A 23,919-nucleotide genomic window follows, 5' to 3' on the forward strand; every position below is an offset into this window, starting at 1 on the left:
GTTCTGCGTGTTCAGTTGATTTCGGAACCTTCGTCACCACATCATGATTATTTTTTTATTATCAATATTTATATCTATATTGATATCTATTTTTTTATTTTCCGTTGCGGGCGCTCACATCAATGTTGGGGGGTTCATCCAGAAAATTGAGTCAGTGCAGCCTGATACGAAGCTTTTACAATACTCTTCTGTATACGGGTAACTCAATATCTAGAGTCAAGTATGTGACAACAAAAGATTTCAGCAAAATATGCTTTATTCATTAATTTTGGTCCGCATAACGTATCCCTGACGTCATGTCATATATTACATATGAAACAGTGTGGCTTTGATATGTACAGAATTGTTGATAACCGTAGCAGCACCCTGCTTACAATTCTGAAGATATCAGAAATGTGATTTATTACTATTACATCCTCAAAATGATTCTTGTATAATGATATAACCGTTCTTCATTAATATTCAGCAACAATCAAACATATTGCGGTCTTTCAATAACATCCATTTTTTGTTCGTTTGGTATTATCACAAATATAATTTGAAACTCATGACATGTTAAGTAATGGCTATATAAATAGAACTTGATAACACAGCTCGATATATGTGAACAATGGCGTAAATTATTCCCCGGTGAATACCCACACACAAAATAAGAAAAAACACTAGATACTTGCTCCGCTCACATATTGCTTGCAGTAAGAATGACACTCACTTGTAACAGCTAGTTAAAATATGGTACATTACAGATGAAATGGTTAAGATATAACTACTCTCCTCTATAATATTGGTGTTTAGAAACAATAACTTCGGAACTGCACTCGACGTTTTAGAATCATATTAATTTTCACCATTTTCCTTAATAATACTGTCCCTGTTGGTTTCTTATATATTGCAAATCTGCACCTCACATCTTGACATAACAGAAGAGCTATAATAAACAAAAGGTACAGACGTTTCACTTAGTTGATGATATCAATATTTCAAAATCTCGTGACTATCCAAGAATATATAAATCCTTCATGACTGATATACATACTGGCTATACGTATTTGTCCCATATGATAATCTACAACTTCGTATTCTCTTCTTCGTCTGCTTCTTCTACATCCGGTAGAGCAGAAGCGGGATTATTTGCGAGATATTTGTTGACGTCACTTCCGGTGGCTGCCATCATGGTACTAAAGCGCGAGTTTGGGTCGGACATGAGAGCTGCCGGGGTTTCAAACTCCACGAGCTGGAACAAACGTGAAAAGAGTGTCAGCATCAAGGAAATACATTTAAGGCAACTCCTACCATTGCAACCCACCAAAACATCCAAACACACACACACACACACACACACACACACACACACACACACACACACACACACACACACACATACATACATGGACACATACATAGACACACACACACACTCTCCCTCTCTCTCTCTCTCTCTCTCTCTCTCTTACGTACACACACACACACTCACGCACACACACACACATTCAAACACACATACACTCACATACATACACACACACACACTCACACACACACTCACACACACACACACACACACACACACACACACACACACACACACACACCAAACACACACACACAACGCCCGTCTTTTACTGTCCTTTCTAAGCTTACACAGAGAGTTTCCCGACATATACTACCAACAACGTACCTTTCCATCCTCCATGACCATGATGCGGTCGCTGTTCAGCACGGTGTTGAGTCGATGCGCTATGGTCAGCATGGTGCAGTCTGTGAAGGCCTCGTGGATGGTCTTCTGTATAAGACTATCAGTCTCCGAGTCGATGGCTGCTGTCGCCTCGTCCAGTAGAATGATCTATACGGTAGAAATGGTAAGGAAAAGTCAGTCAAAGCTTAACTTTCGTCCAAGGATACTAGTACGTACACACACACACGCTCACACACACATGTACACACATATCAGAACACACATACACTCACATGGATGCATACAATTCAGTCAAAGCTTAACTTTCGTGCAAGTATATTACGTAGAAGCAACTGAACTGCGCATGTTCACTAAATCTTCAGCATCCTTTCAGTAAACCACCCCATGACAGCTTCGAACAAGCAACAAAGCTGTGCTGAGGTCTGTAGTGCCCCTCGTCCCTGCTCAATGATGATTGGTGGGTCCTAGTGTAAATGGTGATCTCCATGTCCCTCGAAAACATGCCATATATACCAAATGTACTGGTACCGGTAACCACTACTTTATGACTGTAAGAAGAAAAGGCAAAGTCGAGTTTACTTATCTACTATATTCAACAGCAGATTAACATGCGGTCGGCCAGTACTCACCTTGCTGTTCCTCAGCAGGGCCCTGGCCATGCAGATGAGCTGTCTCTCGCCGACTGAGAAGTTTTCACCGTTTTCTACCACGGGAGCCTCCAACTGTTTGTCTAGCCCCGAGATCTGTTAAGGAGAAAATGTACCTTCTGTAAGGAAACGAAACGGAAGAAACAAACAAACAAACAAACAAACACAGGAATTAAATCAAATCATTGATTCGGGAATCACCAAATCAATCAATAATCAAATCAATGATGGCCTCTTTAAGGAAACAAAGTAATGAGGAAAAAAGAACACATCAAATTAAATCAGTTTCAGAAATCACCAAATCAATCAATCAATCAATCAATGATAGAATCAATGACTTGTTCATTACCGCGTCCTTCATGTAGGTTCTCTCCAGCGCACGCCATAGCTCTGGGTCCTTGTATTGATTGAACGGGTCCAAATTATACCTGATGTTGGACAGGGCAAGTATACACAATCACTCAGTGAATCATAGAACTGAATATTTGAACTAACAAAAATATATTTTACACTCTTTGACAGGTGATGGCTATAGATTTTCATACTTTCATCTGTAATTAAAGCTAAAGGAATAGTCAGTTGAGTTTTGATTTTGAATTTGGATTCTTCCATTCCCAGAGGAGGGGGATAGATCCCACTACGTACCTGACAGTTCCTACAAACAACACTGGGTCCTGTGGAATGATGGCGAGTTTGCTGCGGAGGGACTGGAGACCGATCTTGCTGATGTCCACCCCGTCGATCAAGATGGACCCGTCCGTCGGCTCCACCAATCGGAACAGAGCAACGCCCAGCGATGACTTGCCTAATGATATCAAGTTACATCAAAGAGAAATATATTCATCTTAATAAGTACAGCCAATAGGTACCCATATGAATAATAAGGCTGTTGTAGTGCCCTTTAGCGTGCTTCAGGACCTCCATTATATGTCCCTTCCGAAAGACGGTGCAGCTCCAACCAGCACGCTCTTCCCCTGTGTATGCCAATTACCAACTAATTGAAACCAGGAGCTCAACTGCGAGGCTGCTACGAATTGAGCTACAGGGACATCCCTAAAAATTGTGTACGAAAATGTTTGAATGTGCTTTGTACATACTTGCATGTTCATACGTATCATTTATCATATCACTACACAAACTATATAAGTGGAAACTTTGAGAAAAGCTTGCGGAAAAGCAGAAGACACAGAAGAAGCGGAAGTGCTGCCTTACCTGATCCGGTTCTACCCACAATTCCCACGGACTCCCTGGGCCGGATGTTACACTGAACGTCCTTCAGCACCAAGGGCAGGCTCTCCCTGTAGCGCATCTGATACCGGTCAAACTGGACAACACCCTGGTCAGGCCAGCTCTCACCCGGGTCCGCCTCTTTTATCTGTTCGGGTGCTTCCTGCTCCAAATTCTGTGAGGGAAAAATCCATGTGTTATGCAATGCATAGTAATGTGTCGGTTGACAAATGTGCCTGTTAACGAGATAGCATTTCTTGTCCTAAAGAATTAACATTTGACATTACATTTTCTACAAAGACCAAATAATAGTTAACTAGCACAATCATGATCAAACTGTACTCCACATCAGATACATTTTAGATTTTCTTCAATGTTGTAGACTTTCATATACTTTGATCGAAATTAGACCAGAACGTAAAATATACGTACGTCGGCGTAGTGGGTTATCCTCTCCACACACGTGAACCTGGACTCCGTCTCTGACGCCATCCGGACTGTCAGCTGGAGCAGCCCTGATGTCTAAAGGAAACATGGGAAATGCCGTTAGGGTTAATCACGTGGCTCACACATTAGCTGTCCATCTATAGATAACGATGTGTGTTCGCGTACGATCATTGAAGCTCTTTCAAAATGTATCATCATCAGTAGGATTTTAATCATCTAAATCATACTTAATTTTGAATTGAAAATTGGACGGCTGTTTTCTTCATGAGAGATGCAACTGTTACTACCACAGCTACTACTACAGCTACTACTACACTACTGATGCTGCTGCTACTGATGCTACTGCTACTACTCCACTAACTACTACCGTTGATACCATTACTACTAACTGGCACTACTTATAACGTTAGTGCTAGATACTGCAACAAGTACTAACTACAATTACTAACTCAACTACTACTGCTTCTGCCACTTTGCTTTAACTCACCTGAATGGCATACGACAGCGCCAGCCCAGCCCATGACGGCGGGATCTGTCCCTGGAACAACACCACCATGAGGGCGGCGAGAACGTTGATGGAGAGGGCCACCGTGTCCAGCCGGACCGCCAGCCAGCGGGTGCTGAAATGGTACATCAGGAAGGCGGCGTTGTTGTTGTCCATGAGCGTGGTGAACCTGTTCATGACGTCACCGTTCTTGTGGTAGGCGTGGATGGTGCTGAGGCCCTGGATGGACGCGGTCACGTGGGAGAACCAGGGGGACCTTCTGACGTTGTCGAACCTTCGGGAAAATACAAGAGAAGGTTGGATTGGTAAGTGACAAGGACAGCCGTGTATGAAGAGGTGATACCAGAATCCATTCAAAATTCCATACAAACATCTCTTCAAGGAACAAATAATTCTAAACCTAATAGCTTTGCTGTGCTGAATGTCACAGTGGCATAAGGTGGCTATGTTTTTGAAACTATAGACAATATGGATAACGAAGTTCGTTGTTCACAGCCAAATATTTATTTACTGCCTGTCACCTGTTCCAGAGAAATACTTACTGGTTCTACTTCAGTATTGTCATGGGGAAAGTGACAGATGGTCACAGATTGTGTGAACAAGGAACTGTTTTGCCAACCTGATGCAACTAAATACTCATGGAATAGACTATTTGTATTGTAAAGAGACCATTCTATCATGACACATACTACGGCGATCAACACATTTCAGTATGGATGTACTACCATGCTTCAGTCAATCAGTCACAATAAATCAATCAATCAATCATTCAATCAATCAATCAACAAATCACCTTTTGAGTTCCCTGATGATGTGTCTGAAGAAGATGTTGACCAGGGCAAACATTATCCCGAGAGGCACGAGTGCCACAAGGAACCACGGGAAGACAATACAGACGTTCAAGATGGAGGCCAGGACGACCCAGACGTTATCCAGAAACAGCTGCATGGTGAGGGGCAGGCGGACGTCAACTGTTGGAAACAAAAGGAAACGTCTCTTAGAACTACTGCTAATATTGTACATTTAGTTTATCCATAGCTATGTTTGTATGTCCTTTGGTGTTTATGTTAAGCTTCTAAATCTTTTAGATGTATAATGTTTCTATGGGGGGTTTAAATGGTTCCATTGTTTCTCAATGTTTCAATCAATTTGTTATGATGGGGTAATAATTGATATACTTTGAAGCATCTTTCATCACCTCTATAGTCATCAATATTTCCCTAGTATTGTTTTAATATGGACGGAAACAAACGCTGTGAAGTGGTTACTGATTATCCTTTTTAATCCGTACGACACAAGGGCATAGTGAGGAAGGGGCCCATAAATAAAGCAGTGTGACGTCACTTACTCTCATCCAAGTCTCGTGAGAACCTGTTTAATATCCTTCCGGTAGGAGTCACGTCAAAGAACTTCATCGGACAACGGAATATCTGTTTAAGAACGGAAAAGATATGTTTTTAAAAGCTACCCTAGCAATCGTTTATCTAAAATAATAGATAATATCTAGATTCCGATGTAAAATGATACAAATATCACATGAAAATGGGGCAGTGCAGGGGCACCATATTACGTCAACGGGCAATGAACATTGCTCAGACATATAAGAATGTTTGATTGATATAGATACGAAATAATAACACAAAGAAATATCTGAAATTCACCTACCGACGCAAAGACTGAGTCGTGCATCGACGAAGATGCCCCGAGTGTTACCTGAAAACGGAACAAGAAACACTCAATTCAACAAGTTCCATAAAAACAAAGTGACAAGTGTATTAGCTACTTGCAGGTATAATCCTTAGAAGGAGGATTTTGTTTCTGTACACAAGTCTTTACCTTCACGTAAAAGAAGCCCTTGATGACTGCAGTCACTATCAAGCCCACCACGCTCATGCCATAGATCAGGATGTAGAAGTTCAGCTGCGGGTGTTCGGTGACGTTCGATGTGCTTGGGTCGGATTGGTTTAACGGAACCTGCAGCAAAGATTAAGTTCCAATTCGCATAATTTGCACTTCATTATTCACATCTCTGTCTAAGCTACCTACCTACTGAATATGATGGAAATCCGTCGTTCCTTTCTTCAGTTATTCACCTTGGAAGATTTTGACAACACACCCCCTGCAGTTCCAGAGAAAGCTGCTAGGGGGCCCAAAACCTACACCACTTCTTCCTTACATCACAAGCTATCTGCCACAACTCAAGACCATAGCACGTCCAGGTCAAAAGATACGAAAAACAGAAGTTCTGCTTTATAGCAGCAAGGTCACATACCAGGGCCCAAAATCGACATTGACCTTTGTCTCCCCGACACCATCATAGTAATCCATCCAGTGGTTCTTACGTTATGCTGACTACAATATTAATAGTACCGAAATACAAACATACAGACAGGCAGACATACACACACACACACACACTCACACACACACACACACACAGACACTTCAAAAACAATATCTCAATTTTTCATGGAGATAATGAAACAAGAAAGGCGTTGTAGTACATACTGCAGTAACTGTTCCAATTCAGATTTAGATTTGGTTCCAGAAGGGGGAGGAGGACAAAATCGACTTCCGAATACTACGATGTGTACCTGTAAAAGGTAAAAGTTAACTGGTGACTTCACAGCACCCACCCACACGTTACTATGCTTTAAATGGAATAACCAAATGTACATACCCCACTTCCTTGGTTGATCCAGTAGGTAAGCCACCAGTTAGCGAAGACCTGGGTCGCGGTATTCAAGATGAAGAGCAGCATCGTTAAGGAACAGACGATTATACCTGCAAAGGACAGAGATTGGTACTGTTATCAACAACATAGGCAGGATCGTAGGGGGTATATGATCACGTAGATCGACATTATGGTAATTTTTGTCTTTGTAAACCCTTGCTAGTGTCAAGTAGCCTCCACCAGGCACCTTGGATACCTGGAGAATAGTAAATATCGGCCAAATAGAGTTAACAGTATGCTAAAGGAAGTCGGCTACAAAGAAATGGACAATTGGTGACCAATGGTATGCATGCTATTCACTCTATCTGGCCAATTTCTACTCTTTTTCCAGCGATCCACGGAGCCTGGTAGAGGCTAAGTGTCAAGTAGCATAGTTCGCCTTACCTCCGCCTGCCTTGACATATGACCAGTACGTCCCCCAGGCCACCGTCCCTTTGTACTTCTCCTCTTCGGTTACTAGTTCTGGTGATAAAGGAAAGACAGATGGAAAACAGTTCAACATGTCTGAAAGCTTGATTTAGAAATAGTGTTTGCCATTATTTGGCAGCCATACATCCTAGGATAACAAAATAACTAGAAGGTGATTGGAGGTAGACATCATTGTAATTTATGGGATGTGGTGTCCTAAAGAGGTTTCTGTAACATGTACATCAATTAAAGACAGTACAACCGATAGCATTCTTATCTTCACAAGATATTTCTGTAAAAAAATAGCTTTTTTTGTGCATTTTGGAATTAAAAATAACATCTATGAAGAGTTGGGCTTAAATGTGCTTCTATTTTCACACAATCCTTTTTTGTAATTTTTCCTTCTTCGCTGATGGTAAAATATGTTGTAGATAAAAGCGTGGATTACTTTTAGGGTCTTCTACTTCTTTCTTTCCCTTTCCCTTTCCCTCTGCTTCTGGGTCGAAGTCTTCTCTCTCGGGCGGTTCTTCGATGTGTCCCGCCGCTTCGCTCGCCGTGCTGTGGACGGACCGGATACTGTAGGACCGCTTCAAGTTCATGGAGCCACGGACAGAATCCTGGCGTTGGAACGACCTGAGAAGCAAAGTTATGTTATTTTCTATATATCCAAAGGACATTTTGTATCAAGATATAATTGAAATTCCAGAAATCATTCTTTTCACAGATAGTTCAGAAAATGTTTTTAATCATCCACTGGTCTCGTGAGACGTGAGGAGATGCTATCATCATCAACAGGTCATCCAGACATCACTTACCTCTGAGAAGCACGCTTCGAATCCCTCCTTCTGAGAGAACGTTGTACCGAGGGGTTCCTTTGAAGGGGACTGGAAAAAAAGGTGAATAAACAAATCAGTCCCTTTTACCAAACAACGTACTCTGCCAAAGGATCATCTGGTGACCAATTTGTAGTGCCAAATCTGAAGCTTTCAATTTGTTCTACTTCTGTATGTATGTTTTGGAGGGTTCAATATCGGCCCAATAGACAGAGACATGCTAATGTTGCAAGGAGGGTTTGTAAGAACCTTTCTGTCTCGATCACTACGTCCTCTTGCTCGATAATCACGTCTGCATCCTCATCGTCATCTTCGTCCTCGTGAAAGCTGTGAAAAAGAATAACGCATAGATTTAGCGTTACCAAAGAATCTGCCATCGTGGTATAGTTAGCTAACCCCGACACTTGGAGGCTAATTCATGGTGCATACATTCAACGACAAACTGTGTGGTTATGACTAATGAAAGATCACTATGGCCAAATGGTTCCCAACAGATGTATAGACTCAGGAGAATCCTTAAAATGAAGATCGCACATAGTGTTAGTAAATCAAAAGTAGACTTACTTCAGGATAAGATTGGCATATTCTCCATTAAGGTTCATCAGCTGACGGTGTTTTCCTTTTTCCGTGATCCGGCCGTCGTTGAAGACAATGATCTCATCACAGTCGCTGAGATACTGGAGCAAAAACAAACAAGAATTCAAAAAAGTTTTGATCTCCGCATCGAATGTGATGGCGAATATCATTACAATCCAGTATAGCTTGAATAGTTCCCAACACTTAGATCATGAGGCCTGATCTCCAAGCAGATGGAGGTAGATGATTGTATCGATTTTTAGCTGCCAGTCAGATAAAAACACCCCAACATCTGCTTAGATATAACGTCAGGGCGGTCAGGCCCAACCAATGGAAACGATGGAATGCTAAATTTCGGGCACCATTGACCTACTACTGCTGTCACGTGTTTCTTATGTGAAAAATTTGGCCTTAGTGTTAGGTCAGTCAATTGGTCAATTATCTTGACGACGGCCACGCTCAGTTGTATATGCAGCATAAAGATTAACAAAATTTATCCATTTTCCATTACATCTGAAAGGAATGCATCTATACCGTACCTGCAGCTGATGGGTGACGAACAGAACCGTCTTGTCCTTTAGTTCCTTCTTGACGTAGTTGTTGAAGATGTGTTTCCCGACGTGCGCGTCCACGGCACTCAGGGGGTCGTCCAGCAGGTAGATGTCCCTGTCCGCGTACAGCGCACGCGCGAGGCTGACGCGCTGCTTCTGCCCCCCGCTGATGTTCACACCGCGTTCTCCGATCTGAGGAGCGGTACAAGTTATCAATGTTATCAAATAAGCTATGCTAAAAGTAAACATACTAGAGTAGATCCGAACAACAGTAAACTGACTTCGGGCGTAGCATATCTAGTTCTGTTCTAATCGGTGAATACATGTTGCAAAAGGAACTTGAACCCTTGTACCACAGTACAGCACAGTAGTTAACGGAACTGCGGTGAGTTCCGCAACAGTTCGTACCTTTTTCGTGTTCGTGTTATATTTTCAATCTTGTTTAAGTAAGATTCGACAGGCTATGATCTCAAATATGACATACCTCAGTCTGGTCTCCGTCTGGGAGCTGCTTGAAGTCCGGTAGCAAAGAACAGGCGTAGCAAACCCGGTCATATCTGCGTAAAAGTAAACAATGAACTTTCGGTAAGTAGTAATTCAATCATTTAGGTTTGATACACACAGATTGTAGCGACCATGTACAAAAGGTCAGTAATCTCCTGAAATAGTGTAAGTCGTATTTATACATATGTGTTAGTGGTGATGAATATGTATGTTCCTTGAAAAGAAAAACATTGTATAACAGTGCATGCACATCACGAAGCAATGAGTTCAAACGGCACAGAAATCTAACCTAGTACTTGTACATGCACATCACAAATCAATGAACTCAATCGTTACAAAATTTCATCCTACTTCTCCTTGTCGAAGGGCTGTCCGAACAGAATGTTGTCTCGCACACTGCTGTTCAGGATCCACGCCTGCTGAGCCACGTACGCGTAGTTCCCGTCAGTCGCCACCTTACCCTTCAAAAGCCGCATCTGTTGAAGACATGGCAACATTTTAATGTTTTTCATACTTATGTACATGTATAAATCGTGAATTACGTGATAGTTTCTTAAGCTTAAAGACAGTGAACTAACCGTACTTTTCTTGTAGCATCAGAATTCAGTAACGTAAGATTTAAAAGCCACACATTTAGGCAAGAAGATCCAGATAACTACTTACCTGGGCAAGGATTCCAGAGATGAGAGAACTTTTCCCGGAGCCGACACCTCCACAAACTCCGAGTAGAGATCCCTGGAACAAGCATGACGTTCAATACATCTTGTAACATAGTTGCAATCCTAATACTTCCTATACATAACAAATGTTCTTAATGCATCATCTAAGCACTGTGTTTGATATAGCAGAAGTAACAAAAATACCTTAGGAAGTGTGAGGTCAATGTCAAAGAGTATAGGAATCGTCTTGTCTTTTTCTTCCTCCTTCTCCTCCTGTTTGTCCCCGGCATCTTTACCCTTTTTCCCTTTCTTTCCCTTCTTTCCATTTTTCCCGGGCGGTCCTCGTCCTCCGGGTGGGCCGCCATTTTGCATCTTCCCAGAATCCTTTTCTTTCGCCCTCTTCTCCTCGCCCTTCCGGTCCAGTGCGTCCCAGCCGAACGTGGCGGCGGTGATCTCGACTGCGTTGTTCCGGTCGGACGGCTTGTCCTTGTAGGGCTCCAACTCTTCCATAACGAGGATGCTCTATTCGTAAGAAACACAACACAACGCTGTCGTCATTGGAAAACCAGCATCTTGAAGATGTTACAGTACGTTGTTCTTCGAAAAATACACATAAATGGCCAACTAAGGGTTGATACATGCATGTAAAAAGCATTCCAAGTACAGCGCATCTAAGAGTTTTATCACGGAATTTAAGTAAAATAAAACACTTATGCAGTTTGGTAAATACGTCCCTTGTACATGCTAGTATTGCTACACACACGGCTGCTGAATGCTTACCTTTATTCTTGCGGCGGCGATTGCACTCTCCCCTAGCGCCCTCACGGCGAATGGCAGCAGGGCCAGGCCAAACCGCAGGGAGTTGAACACGGAAACTACCGTGAAAGCCTTGGAAATTAAATCATCATAATTAGCCAATGTGACAACTGTAAAGATAAGGTTACACTAACTTGATCTTATGGATAATCACCATGCACAGATTCATAGACCCACCCATTCCAGTTATGATATCCCTGTGAGTCAATCTGAACACCTTCTACTCACTGAAATAGAATATACAGTAATTTACTCCCCAATGCGAACCATCTGGACACTGCCTCTCCTCAACTAGGCACGAAGCTGATCTGAGCACACGTCTCTGCACCTTCCACTGACAAACACCTTGGATACAGGCAATACCCAGTATCCGTTTCCAAGCAGTCGGGCATCGGAACATACAACGTGGTGTCAGAAGTGGGATCCAAATCCCCCCTTAAACAAAAGAAGGAGATACAAAGGTAACAGCTACCTGAGCAGGGGTGAGGTTATTCCCAGATAGAGTGTGTCCTATGAAGGACAGCACGGCTGCGATGACAGGTACAGCAGGGGTGACAGCGAAGCTCATGGCCTGGACGAACCCTGCTGTCTCCAGCATCTTCCTCTCATGTGCCCGGATACCTGGACAGACGAAGTCAATTTTTTTTAATTTGCAAGACTGGTAAATCTACATCTAGGATTCGGTTATTCTTTTCTTGGACATTGTAAGGACACGTACTAGTATCTTTGGGAACTGGAGCTCCTGATCACTCACTGGGACATACCCCTTCACTTCTCGAAACAGCGCGGAGCTCTTTCAGGGTGTTTCAGGTTATCAAGTTGTGTAAGCTTTTGATACATCTTCCCCTCCAAAGGACTACAACCAATAATCGTGAATATCTTTTTTTTTATCCCACTGCATGAAAAGTGGGATTTACCACATTTGCCTTGAAGGAGTAAATGGCTGGTAAATGTGGTGCATGGTGTAAACCCAACTATACCATATATTTACCCAGTAAATACCGGCAAATGCCTGTTAAATGAATGTAAAAAGAGTATTTACTTACCACTGATTGTCTTGGCAAAAGGCCGCTCCCACGCGTACATCTTGATGAGTTTGACGCTGGTTAACATCTCGCTCATCATGCGCACGCGTTTGTCGGTGACGCGGACGCACTTCCGGCGGATTACTGCCACGATCTTGCCGAATAGACCCTGGGGAGAACAGAAACATGGCAAAGAGTGATCAATATGAGGATGGCAGCCTAGAAATTGCATTCATTTACTTTCCTTTACTTTGGCTTAAGTGTTCTCAGAGAGGCCAACATGTAAGGGTTTTTTAAAGATCGAGGGTAGGCATCCTGACCATATCATCTTAGACATAAAATATTTGAGATCTAAAATATTTAGCGCGCGGACTGCCTTGCTCCTAATTTTGTTTTCCTGACCACTCCAAAACGTGCAATAGTCCAGTTTCCAATTTTGCGCGCCATTTTGAAATCTGCCTCTGGCGAGAGGGTGAGAATGCACGAGAGTTCGCGTGAAAACGAGGCTGGTTTAAAATGTCTCACCTGCAAGGGCAGAAACAGGAGGAATGTGAAGACCCCCAGCAGAGCCCACGGCCCCAGGATGATGCACGTGTAGATGGTTCCCGGGATGAACAGCAGCGGAGTGTTGATGATGAAGTTACCAAAGGCCACGAACTCGTACAGACGCATCCCGTCATTGGACAGAAGATTCACCAACTGCAATACGCATTGACACAAAGTTGTTATCATTTCTCCTGACCGTCCGTAATGTCCGTAATGGCAATCTCTACATTTTTATCAAATCAAATCAAATCACACAACTGAAACCCAAACATTTGATATTTTATTTGATATTATAGATTGTTGGCTGTTACAGTAACTGTATTAGCAAACGTTATAGGCTTAACGCTCTTTGTTCCATATGGAGTTTCCTGTTGTACAATTAAAGTTGTATATCGTTATGTCAATCTTTTACATGTTCAGGTTAGAGTTAGGGTTACGTCCGAGAATAATTCAAGATAATGACAAACGAACCTCTCCGACGGACTTGTCCTTCAAACTGCGCAGGCGCAGGATCTTGTTGAAGACCAATGAGAGAGAGCCTCCCATGAGCCTGATGCCTGTGCGGTAGTTCAACACGAACACGAGGCTGATGGCCATGACCCTGAACAGCTCCGTGCACAGCATCCCGCACACCAGCGCGATGCCCACGTTGATGTTCGGGTTCGTCGCCTCGGCGTAGGCCAGCAGCTCTTTGATGATCACCGACTGTGGTACAAGATCCATACATGTTCGTAAGGCTGGGTAAATATTTTGTTTGTTTAAATCTTACAAAAACTGAAAAAATACAAATAAATTCTTTGATTATGAGCGTCTGTGGTACCATATCCATATATGTACTCAAGTTTGGACGAAGATTCATTTTTCGAATGAAAGTTCATCTGTGTTGCTAGAAACATAATTGTGCAATTTGAGCTTTGATCCAACACAAAGACAGCACTCACCATGACTGATGAAGGTCGGCGAGATCGACCAAAATTCATGGTAAGTGCTTTATTTGTGTTGGATCAAAGCTCAAAATGCACAAGTTCTTTTTTAACTCATAAAAACTGAAATAGTACAAATAAATTCTTTGATAATCACCGTCTGTGGTAAATATTCAAATGTACTCAAATCTGTTTTAATCTTACAAATATTGAGACAGTTTAAACAGACGAAATGATTCAAATGCTTTGTGCAGATACATACAATCTTTGTGATCCACACAATTTGACCAAACTTGAAACACACGCAAATCTGCTTAGGAAGGGATTCGAACCCGTCACCGCATAGTCCACAAGGACAGCCCCCCCAATTCCCCCCCCCCCCCACCATCACAAGAAAGTCTAACATTTCTCAAAGAAGTTTCAAAACTTAAGACAATACTGAAACTTACCGCGGAGACGAAGGAGCACATAAGGCAGAGGAACAGGACGATGGAGGCCAGAATCCATCTTGTTCTGATAGACCGCAGCATGACCTTGTAGTACGAGGCCTTCTCAATGCCCTGGGCCTGAACTTCTTCCTGCCACAGCTTCCAGAGCCTGGAGACGATGATGCAAATAAAAATCTAAGGACAACGCCAAATCTAAGGACAACGCCAAGTTTCAATTTACAGGGAATTCTACTATCAAATATGTCAATCCAAATGCGGTCCCAAACGTGACTAGGTCTATATCACCCCCTCAGCTCAGTCACGTTTGGAACCGCACTCTTCAAGCTGCAGCAGCGACACCTAGCTGCAGTGCTAAATAGAACCAGTCAATATCGCCCTGAGAAACAGTCACCGAAACGTTGACTAGGTTGAACACTTGTATAAAGACCTTTTTTATCCAGCGTCAGTTACGAGCCTGATGAAACTATTCACGTGATACTCACCGTTGACTTGCAGAATCAGAGGCGTCATTGGGGGCTAAGTCGTAGATGTCTGAATCCTGCAGTTTCCCCTTGGTAGCCTTCCACACGATGGAGTTCATCCAGCCCGAGTAGATATTGGAGAACAGACCGCTTTGGTCAGTTGGAAGTGTTTTACCCCTGTAGAAGGATTGTAGCAAGTGATTTCTTAAATCATTGCAGAATAAACGAAGGTATAACCGCATCGAAAATCGTCTTAAGTGTGTACCAGGTTTCACGGGGAGCAATGTTAATGAATCAAGCAAACACTTTTATCTATAAACACGTTTAACCGTTAGTGATTACTGGTATTTCATCTTTCCACATTTCCTGGACTGTAGTTGACGTAGTTTCCACGCAATGCAAGATTCATGCAAGGTCTCATGGATGTAAAGACACTTGTAGTTATGTTATGAAAATTACTTACTTTTTGGTAGGCCGAAAGGGTATAAGGATCTTCATGGACTCGCTGTATTTGGAACCCTTGCTTTTCCCTTTGATGTCGACAGGAGGTGTTTCTACAAGGTTTGCCGTGCTGGCCTGAGTTGGGGTTGCAGTTCCACCGTTGACCGCGTGGTGTCCATTTTCGCCTTCCCTGGTCACAGGTGGGTTGGTGACGGACCCGTTCTCGTCCGAACTTTTCGTCATGATGGCGGAGAAATGTGTGCACAGTTCTGTGAATGAAAACCATAGAGAATATCAAGAACCAAATCAAGGATTCTTAGTGGAGAAAAAAATTACCGGATTTCTAAACCTCATTTCCAAGCTAAAAATGTACAAGGTAATGTTTCATCAGGAAGACCATCATAGCTTAAACAGTACGGTGGATATGTAGTTTGCATATATTCACTGCTGGAGATTTTCGGTTGACCGCACGGTCATAGACCCTTCAGTAGTATTAAGTTTCCCACAGTCGTATTGTCTTTTCCCCGTACGCAGTTACGTGGTTTAAGTAGCCAGAACTTACACGCAGTCGGCAATGGTTGCAGTTTGGCGTCCAATAAACTTACACACTTTGTTGCTGCAACCAAAGTTGGTGTCTGATTTCGTACACGGGGATTAATTCAACCATTTGATCAAGCATGACAAGGACCGGGGTCACTCAAAGTGCAAGCGATGCCTCCAGGCGACGTTATATGTCGCTCGGTACATAATCGGTAAAGTAAGGTTATGGATTGACTGATTTACTGAGTTAACGTACGTGCCATCTAGTAATTCAAGTAGAAACTGGTTTCTGGTAACCACTGCATTACTACAAACGCTCACATTCGTCATTTCGGTTATTATGCATACGATGAAATAGCCGACCGTCGAAAAAGACCCACGGCAATCGTTTCCAATGATGACAACCCTACCGCCCTATCTAACCTTGCTATGTCCAAAATGCTCTATTATTTTCGTCAATAAGATCACTGTAGGCGCCATATTTTCTCTTTTTCTTTTCCAACGGAATCTCATTCCCACTTCTCCTGTTCCCAGCAGTCCCTGCTCCATACCCAAAGGCCTATAAACACTTGTCGACACTGGTCCTAACCCATGACAAGACATTGCATATTGGGAAGGGTAATAATAATGTTCTCCTGTTCTCATGTCCACTTCTCCTGCTCCATACCCAAAGGCCTATAAACACTTGTCGACACTGGTCCTAACTCATGACAAGACATTGCATATTGGGAAGGGTAATAATAATGTTCTCCTGTTCTCATGCCCACTTCTCCTGCTCCATACCCAATGGTCTATAAACACTTGTCGACACTGGTCCTAACTCATGACAAGACATTGCATATTGGGAAGGGTAATAATAATGCGCAGAAAATAGCGACAACACCGCCGGCGCAGTACTCATATTGAAACAGATCATAACGTTATGCATGTACAATTAATAGTGACTTAGAAACAACGGCATGACTTGGCAGAAACCAACAACCGCTACGACAACAACTCAGCAACTAAAAACAACACATCTGGATTTATCAACTCAAAATGTTCAGAAGCAATTGCAAACTAGGACACTAAAACGAAAACCAACCAGCAACCCACCATCAAAATACTCAATACATCCGATACTGCTTTCAAACTATGTTCTGTCTGCAATACACACACATACATATCCCAATACAGCAATTAAGGTCATTTATCTATATAACCTATAGTATAAGTACACGTCACAATACTCACAGTCACAGATAATTGAAAACCTACCAACCATGTTAAAACTTCAAAGTTACTCCAGAAACGGATGAAAAATACAGCCAAACATGCTAAAACGTACTTGACGTCTGCAAATTGGAAATTAAAGGCTTTTTCAAAGCCATGCAAACTGATAGAATCTTTTGAAACATTGGCAATAATCGCTTAATCGTTGTACTAACTTTGTGCCGGCAACTCCAGGTGTGAAAGAAAAGGTGAGATGTCCCATAAAGTCAGTCGACTTATCAACTCCTAATGTTGAGATTAAGCCATCGTACAAGCCACTACAACGGAAACCAACTAGCAGCCGATGCATCATCAACATACTCAATACATCTGATACTACTTTCAAACTATTTGTGTGCTCTGTCTGCAATATACACACATACATATCCCAATACAGCAATTAAGGCCATTTATCTATACAACATATAATATCAGTACACGTCACAATACTTACAGACAATCGAAAACCTCCCTCCTAGAGGAACAAGACCGAGTAGAAGAAATCCAAACTTGAAGTCTGTCCGTTTCCAACTGTACTGTAACGTTTTTCCAGCTCCGACACTGGGACTGGTGTGAACTACTCTGGTGCTAAAAGCCGTCTGCCAACTCTTGCCTGTTGAGTGCGTTTTAAGTAATACTACACCACTGCCCGTGCGGACGTTCACATGCCTTCAGGATAATTATCTGTCATTCTTACCATTAGATGAATGACAGTCCGAGATGGGCCTGTACAATGCTTGCTTTGTGTTGGGAAAGTTTACATAAATACCGACACAGCACTTCGGTCAAATTCTATGCTGCCATTCGAAAAAAGGAACGACAATTTTGGAATTACAGTATTATTTTCAGTTCAGTAACTTCAGTTCATTGCTACCTTTTCTCCAGTTTGTATCTTGAGTTAGCTTAAGGCAACATGGGTGTCGCACCCTTTGTCTTATGTTTTTAAACTGGCATAACAGTTACGTGTTACGGGTTCTGGTAAAGTGGTTTCGGTTTACTTCACAAGTCACCGTACGGACGAATCGTCCAGGTGCACGGTAGGAACTGTGTCCGCACGGTCAGTGACCTTTGACTTGTAAAACGGTTGTGTAGCACAGGTGTCCTTGACAGTACCGTCTGTCTATGAGGTCTTTAAGATCTACCTGTTTCTTTTCTACCTCTACATTTGACGTCATGTTTATCTAAAGTCTCCAACGTTTGTGAAGAGAATAACTCAAGAGACGTCTGTGAATGTGTCTTCATAACGTATGTTATGGTGGAGTGTGCCTATGCGGTCTTACCCAGGGAAAGAGATGATCTAGTTTTGGGACAGATCTAGACCAGATCTAGGACATTTAATGGTGTACAAAATGTAGGAATTTTCGCAGGTAAATCGTGGGAATCTTTAGACCTTGCCCCCCGCGCTCAGGATGACAGACACCACTCCAACCGAATAATTGTTTTTAGACAAAATAACAAACCAAGATGAGGGATTTTAAAGGAGTCCTTAACTCCAGATGGCGGTGTTATTTTCCACTAGATTATGTATCAATCAATACATAATCAGCCGACTTTGTACAGAATTCCGCTTGTGGTGAATTACACAAGGTGTGTTTTTAAAACAACATGATACTCAGTGTATTCCCTATGCGTAACCATACATTTTTAAACGTGGGTATTTTCGGCGTAAATGAGGGTGGTTAAGCACAATAAGAAGGCCAATTGTTAATAAGATATTAGCTAGAGACATGCACCATAAGAATAGCAAAATATGGAATTTGTGTATAATGTATAAAGCCACTGCAGGTAAATTTCATTTGACGGCTTCGTGCGCATTAATCTTTTATTTTCACCTGATTTTAAAACAAATGTTCCCCATTAGGGATACTCAACGGGCATCTTGTTTGTTTTCTTGAACAATCTTGTTTATTCGTCCTCTCGTATCATATTTTGAGTCAATAGAGTATGTCATGATTTCTGTTATAACTCATTAGACCACAGCGAGTAAATATTATGGATGATCCTTAAGATTTACTTGCTCTGGTCCTGGTCTTGGTGTTATGACCCAAAAAGGAAACCTACCATGATGAAAAATTGCACAATAATTTTTGTGACCACCCATCTCTATTACACACTACCCGCCCTCTGCCTATACAAGATGCTAGTACTCCCTCGGCAGCCCTTTACCCTACTTACGGTCTCAGCTGTTGGCAGACATCAAGTCATTGATACCAAATACTGTTCTTGTCATGACTTGGTCGGAACGCCTGGCATGTACATGTAGCTACCAATCTATCCTACTGGCTTGTTTTATCTCCAAGCAGACGTATGGATTCGCTTTTCGGTGGTTTTGTGTATCTTATAAGAAATAGTAATGTGCATCTCTTCTGTATGTATATTCATTATTTTTCCGCTAGTTTTGTTGACTCTATCCCACTACATGATCTAGTGCCGTCATCTACCATATCTCTCTTCGTTTGATGCAAAATTACGCAGCCAGTTCCGTCATTGAAGGACAAACGCCGAAACAGAGGGCCTTTGTTAGCAGAAGAACGAAAATGGGACAAGGCAGGGTCAATGAAAGTACGAGAGATACCTTCAGGCAACGATTCATCACGCCATGTCTAAAATAGATATCAATGCACCTTACATAACAGCGAACCAGCGAAGACAGACTCGCCACTTGTTGTGTTGTTATACAACCGAATGAATTCACAGGTCATGCGCATATCCATTAACCTCCTTGCTATACACCAAGCTTTAATTGCCCAAGTTACTGACAAAAAGATTACGTTGAGAGAACGTTAGCAACGTATTGGCTACAACAGCCAATGCACAAGGCAGCTACACGACGTATAGACAGCGGAGGAGGTACAACAACATTAATTAGGAAATGATTTGGTTTACTAAGTTTTTACAGCGCTGAAGAAATATTCAATGCGTTAAGTATTACAAACACAACATGACACCATATACATGTATGTAATAGATAAACATATGTATGGAGGAATGGGTTAGCTCGTTGTTTTTTCTGGCACTGCGTTGTTTCCTTTAGTCGCAATGATAAACAAAAAACACACACGACCGAAGGTTTGCTTTGAAATAACACTAACGCGTTCAATAAGCATGGCATGAGAAGCTGTAGAACCAGAAAAGACGAGAACTATACAAGCAAAAAGATTTGCAAACCGGGTCTTACTTGTTTTAACAACTTTACTGGACGCGCCAGCGATATGGTTCTGTGCGGCTTTCCTATGCTCTATAAACACTGATTAATGAAATCGACAAAAAGACGCCCAATGACAGCCATAGAAAGTTTTACTGCTATCAGTCTCCCGTAATATTTTTACGTTCTACAAAAATCTGTGAACACATTAAGAGTAATTTTCTATCTCAGGTGTGTTGAGTTGCTAGCCAAAAAGTGATAACATGGTAACCTGACAAAAAGATAACTTGCAACAACATGTGTCCACCCCTAACATATATTTACGTCTTCGTCCTTCAATAGATAGAAGCAAAGAGATATCAGGACGTTGACCCTGGTGCATCCGTACGGACGTTGAACTAGTCAATGATTGTCACCCATATCAACAAGTTTAGTCTAGTGCATTTCCTTTCATCGCTGAATGTCTCATGTCGGACATATATAACATTATGCAAGAAAGGCTGGTCTTAATGTGCATATCCGTCTTATTGTTTACATAAAGTCAAGACGTGTCAAGTTTAGACAATATTATGCGAAGTTTTGGGGCAAAATTGCTCAAAGACGTTCTTACGAAAGCTTTTTAAAAATGCACAATGTCGTGTACTTCCGGTTGTCGGACATGATACGAGGAAGGGAGTGGAAGAGTTGGCGTTGTCCATACTGGGTCATAGGTTTTGTCAAATTGCCCAAGAGATAAAAACCAAACCCAAGCCAAAACGTCTGCACAGACGTCACAGCTTTCAACCAAACATACCGCCTTAATGTTATGTTAACCCACAGTCACCCAGCTACCATACGTTTTGTAAATCATTTCGACAAGTCACTAGATCCAAGACAAAAGTGCCGGCCAGCACATATTACAAGTGTACAAAATGTAGGCAAGCTTAACGCTGGCGACTTCTAAATTTGTGCTTGCCCAGTAAGATCATAGAACTGTCAAACTACATTTGCATTTCACCATGATGACATGGCCTGTCAATGCACTTCATGCCACTGTAATGTGACCCGCATACGCCACCTTACCCCAAGGACAGGGCGATCCACAAGTCAACTGATCGCGGTGTTGTTTTCCGCGAAGTGTTGGTGCGCTGTAACTGTGCCAGTACAACATTGTACATGTGCCTTCACCATACATTATGCTGCACGTGCAATGTTGTAGTTGTTACACCGGTTGGTGTACGTGTTGTTGAGCAAGTACCACATGAAAAGTTATCGCCGAGTATGTAACATTCACACATGTACGCACAGCACAATTCTCTCAGTAAGACAACATATACGCAGACAGTTCGACAACTGCAAGTAGCTCACCTCAGTTCAAGAAGAACACCAAGACACCAGAGTCCTGTCCCCAAGACGAAGACGCCCTATCCCGGTGTCTTAGACAGCTAAGGCGTAGACTTCCGTCTTTCTCACCTGGCCGACTGATGAACCCGATTGTCTGTGACTTCTTACTTCTTACAGTAAAGGTCAGTTTGTTGACCCGTACATGTGACACGACGCTGTATCAGTGATTACAAATAGACCTGTTGTACAAGTGGCTGTCCTATACAAGATGTTGGACGAGACGATTTCTCGTTTGGAGGGGTGGTTGGCACGCCGATGGACGTAAATATACATAAGTATATAAAATATAAAATCAAAATTATAAACAGTGCCAGAGACTTTCTTGTTTTGGGATATGCAAACTTTCAGCCACCCCCCCCCCTCTCTCAACTACAAAAATGGACGAGCCGTTGTTGACATGGCGGCTTTTAGATATATTTGTACCATATAAATCTTCATTTGAATCATTTACTGTCGTGCGACTTCTTATTTGTTAAGTTTGTCGTATATAGCGGCACATATTCAGTTAAATGTACGTGTGTATTTCCCACAAGGAGTCTGTGATGATATCCGTATCAATTAAGGTCAATGTCAAGGAGATACAGAGGAAACGACCAGCTAAAAATATCACCCAACGTAAAACGGCTGAAGTATAATAAGACCTAGCGTTATAGCACTAGTAAACAGATTGTATAAAACTCGCGCGTTGGTAAGGTTGAAAAAACTGTTGTGCTCGCAATGTTGTCTTGTAAACATAGAGCGATGATGCGCGAAAAAAACTTCGACATGGAAAAACAAACAAAAATTCCGCACTCCCCAACGCCGATCTGTCTTGGATAGTCCAAATTCCTAATTTCACAATGCCAACGTTACAGACTTGCAAATTATCTATAACCATAAACGCTACTTATAAAGTTGTAAATCTCAAGTTGAACTCGACACGTTAACAATGCTTCACAATTACAGTTTACCATTTACTTTAATATTGTAAGGGGGCAGTGCGGGTCATACTTAGTACAAACCGATGAAAAGACCGAACTTACAGATGAATTTAACTGTAACGTTGATACTGGTAAAATATTTACTTTGTCTTTGTGATGATGATGACAGGATATAAAACGTGTTTACCCCTATATCTATATTGGTCCGATCCAGGATGATCTCCTGACGCAGGCGTATTATATGGTTCTATATGAGATATTTATATCCTGGAGCTGTAGGTTGCGTCACGTGGGCCGACAGGCGCGGCTCTTACTGTCCTGATTTCACAATGCAGCTATCATAATTCCCCGAAAGGTCGATGCCATCTAGGTCAATGAACCCGCATTGTCGGCCATCTTGAATTCTACTTCGAACCATGTTAAACTTCAAAGTGACTCTAAAAACGGATAAAAATGCAGCCAAACATGCAAAAAAACTAACATGACTTTGGCTTTTGAAATCCATCCAAAAAGATACAATCTTGGCAATAATTGCTTCATCGTTGTACTAGACCAAGGAGGTTAAAATGTCCTTGACTAGACGCAACTAACTTTGTGCTGGCAACTCCAGGTGTGAAAGGCAAGGTGAGATGTCCCATAAAGTCAGTGGACGACCGTACGGACGTTCACCCATCCTTGGCACACATACAAACACCTGCGGTGACACAACAGTTTCGTTTTTCGAACTCCGACTTGACATTGGGCCCATCGTCGGACGAAATTTCGGTTTGTGCTAGTAGCAGTTTGAAGTCTATATCTGTAACGTTATATATAACAACGCAGAGCTATAGCAAGCTCAATCAAAACAAAACAGACCCATACGATAATGACTGTAACCTGAACTACACGTCTTGTGTATTTAACATACATATACGGCAGTTGAAAAACATGTTATCTAGTTTAGAACTACCCACGGTCACCGTGTTGTTTAGTCTAGTTCTCCATTCGTATGTTATTTCAGATGTTGGACACGAAACGTCTTCGTCATTGTGCTAAAAGTAGTTGTGACTTTTGTAGGGGAAACGGCTGACGTAACACGGTAGCCGATGTTTTCGACATCCTCTCCTGCGCCGAACTTCTGGCCCAATTTCGTGCTGTTTTGAAATCTGAAAATTTGTTGCTGAGTGGATTCAGCTAAAAGCCTATCGGAGATCCGTTCTGGCTATAGGCTAAAGGCTAGATAGTATCCCGGT

The 23,919-nt window shown here is 42.1% G+C and overlaps 1 protein-coding gene across 2 annotated transcripts; it reads right to left on the reverse strand.

Annotated features, from left to right (window-relative positions):
- Nucleotides 1–238: 238 nt before the first annotated feature.
- On the reverse strand, nucleotides 239–21,950 carry LOC136422689 (ATP-binding cassette sub-family C member 5-like). 2 transcript variants are annotated; one of them, XM_066410523.1, is made up of 32 exons: nucleotides 21,732–21,950; nucleotides 15,471–15,717; nucleotides 15,029–15,184; nucleotides 14,547–14,694; nucleotides 13,646–13,879; nucleotides 13,154–13,327; nucleotides 12,650–12,797; nucleotides 12,076–12,224; nucleotides 11,568–11,675; nucleotides 10,992–11,309; nucleotides 10,792–10,863; nucleotides 10,480–10,604; nucleotides 10,109–10,181; nucleotides 9,613–9,816; nucleotides 9,062–9,174; nucleotides 8,747–8,824; nucleotides 8,480–8,548; nucleotides 8,113–8,297; nucleotides 7,641–7,718; nucleotides 7,203–7,306; nucleotides 6,359–6,496; nucleotides 6,188–6,235; nucleotides 5,871–5,952; nucleotides 5,316–5,493; nucleotides 4,505–4,796; nucleotides 4,003–4,092; nucleotides 3,556–3,745; nucleotides 2,989–3,148; nucleotides 2,693–2,771; nucleotides 2,326–2,439; nucleotides 1,679–1,843; nucleotides 239–1,234 (listed from the first exon to the last, which is right to left on the reverse strand). In XM_066410523.1, the coding sequence occupies exons 2-32, from the start codon at nucleotides 15,689–15,691 to the stop codon at nucleotides 1,067–1,069; spliced, it is 4,461 nt and encodes a 1,486-aa protein (XP_066266620.1). In that variant the 5' UTR covers nucleotides 15,692–15,717; nucleotides 21,732–21,950; the 3' UTR covers nucleotides 239–1,066. The 2 variants fall into 2 exon arrangements, with proteins under 2 accessions (XP_066266620.1, XP_066266621.1); XM_066410524.1 differs by lacking the exon at nucleotides 21,732–21,950 and adding an exon at nucleotides 17,694–17,848.
- Between the last annotated feature and the right edge of the window lie 1,969 nt (nucleotides 21,951–23,919).

The sequence above is a fragment of the Branchiostoma lanceolatum genome, chromosome 17 (assembly GCF_035083965.1).
Source record: "Branchiostoma lanceolatum isolate klBraLanc5 chromosome 17, klBraLanc5.hap2, whole genome shotgun sequence".
Taxonomy (NCBI): Eukaryota; Metazoa; Chordata; class Leptocardii; order Amphioxiformes; family Branchiostomatidae; genus Branchiostoma; species Branchiostoma lanceolatum.

Bases quoted from the DNA above. Each gene is read 5' to 3' on its own strand.
- LOC136422689 (XM_066410523.1), bottom strand. From the start codon at position 15,691: ATGACGAAAAGTTCGGACGAGAACGGGTCCGTCACCAACCCACCTGTG. The intron at 8,298-8,479 runs GTAAGTGATGTC...TTTGCTTCTCAG, and splicing joins TCGAAGCGTGCTTCTCAGAG to GTCGTTCCAACGCCAGGATT. The intron at 3,149-3,555 runs GTAAGGCAGCAC...TGATATCATTAG, and splicing joins TGTGGGTAGAACCGGATCAG to GCAAGTCATCGCTGGGCGTT.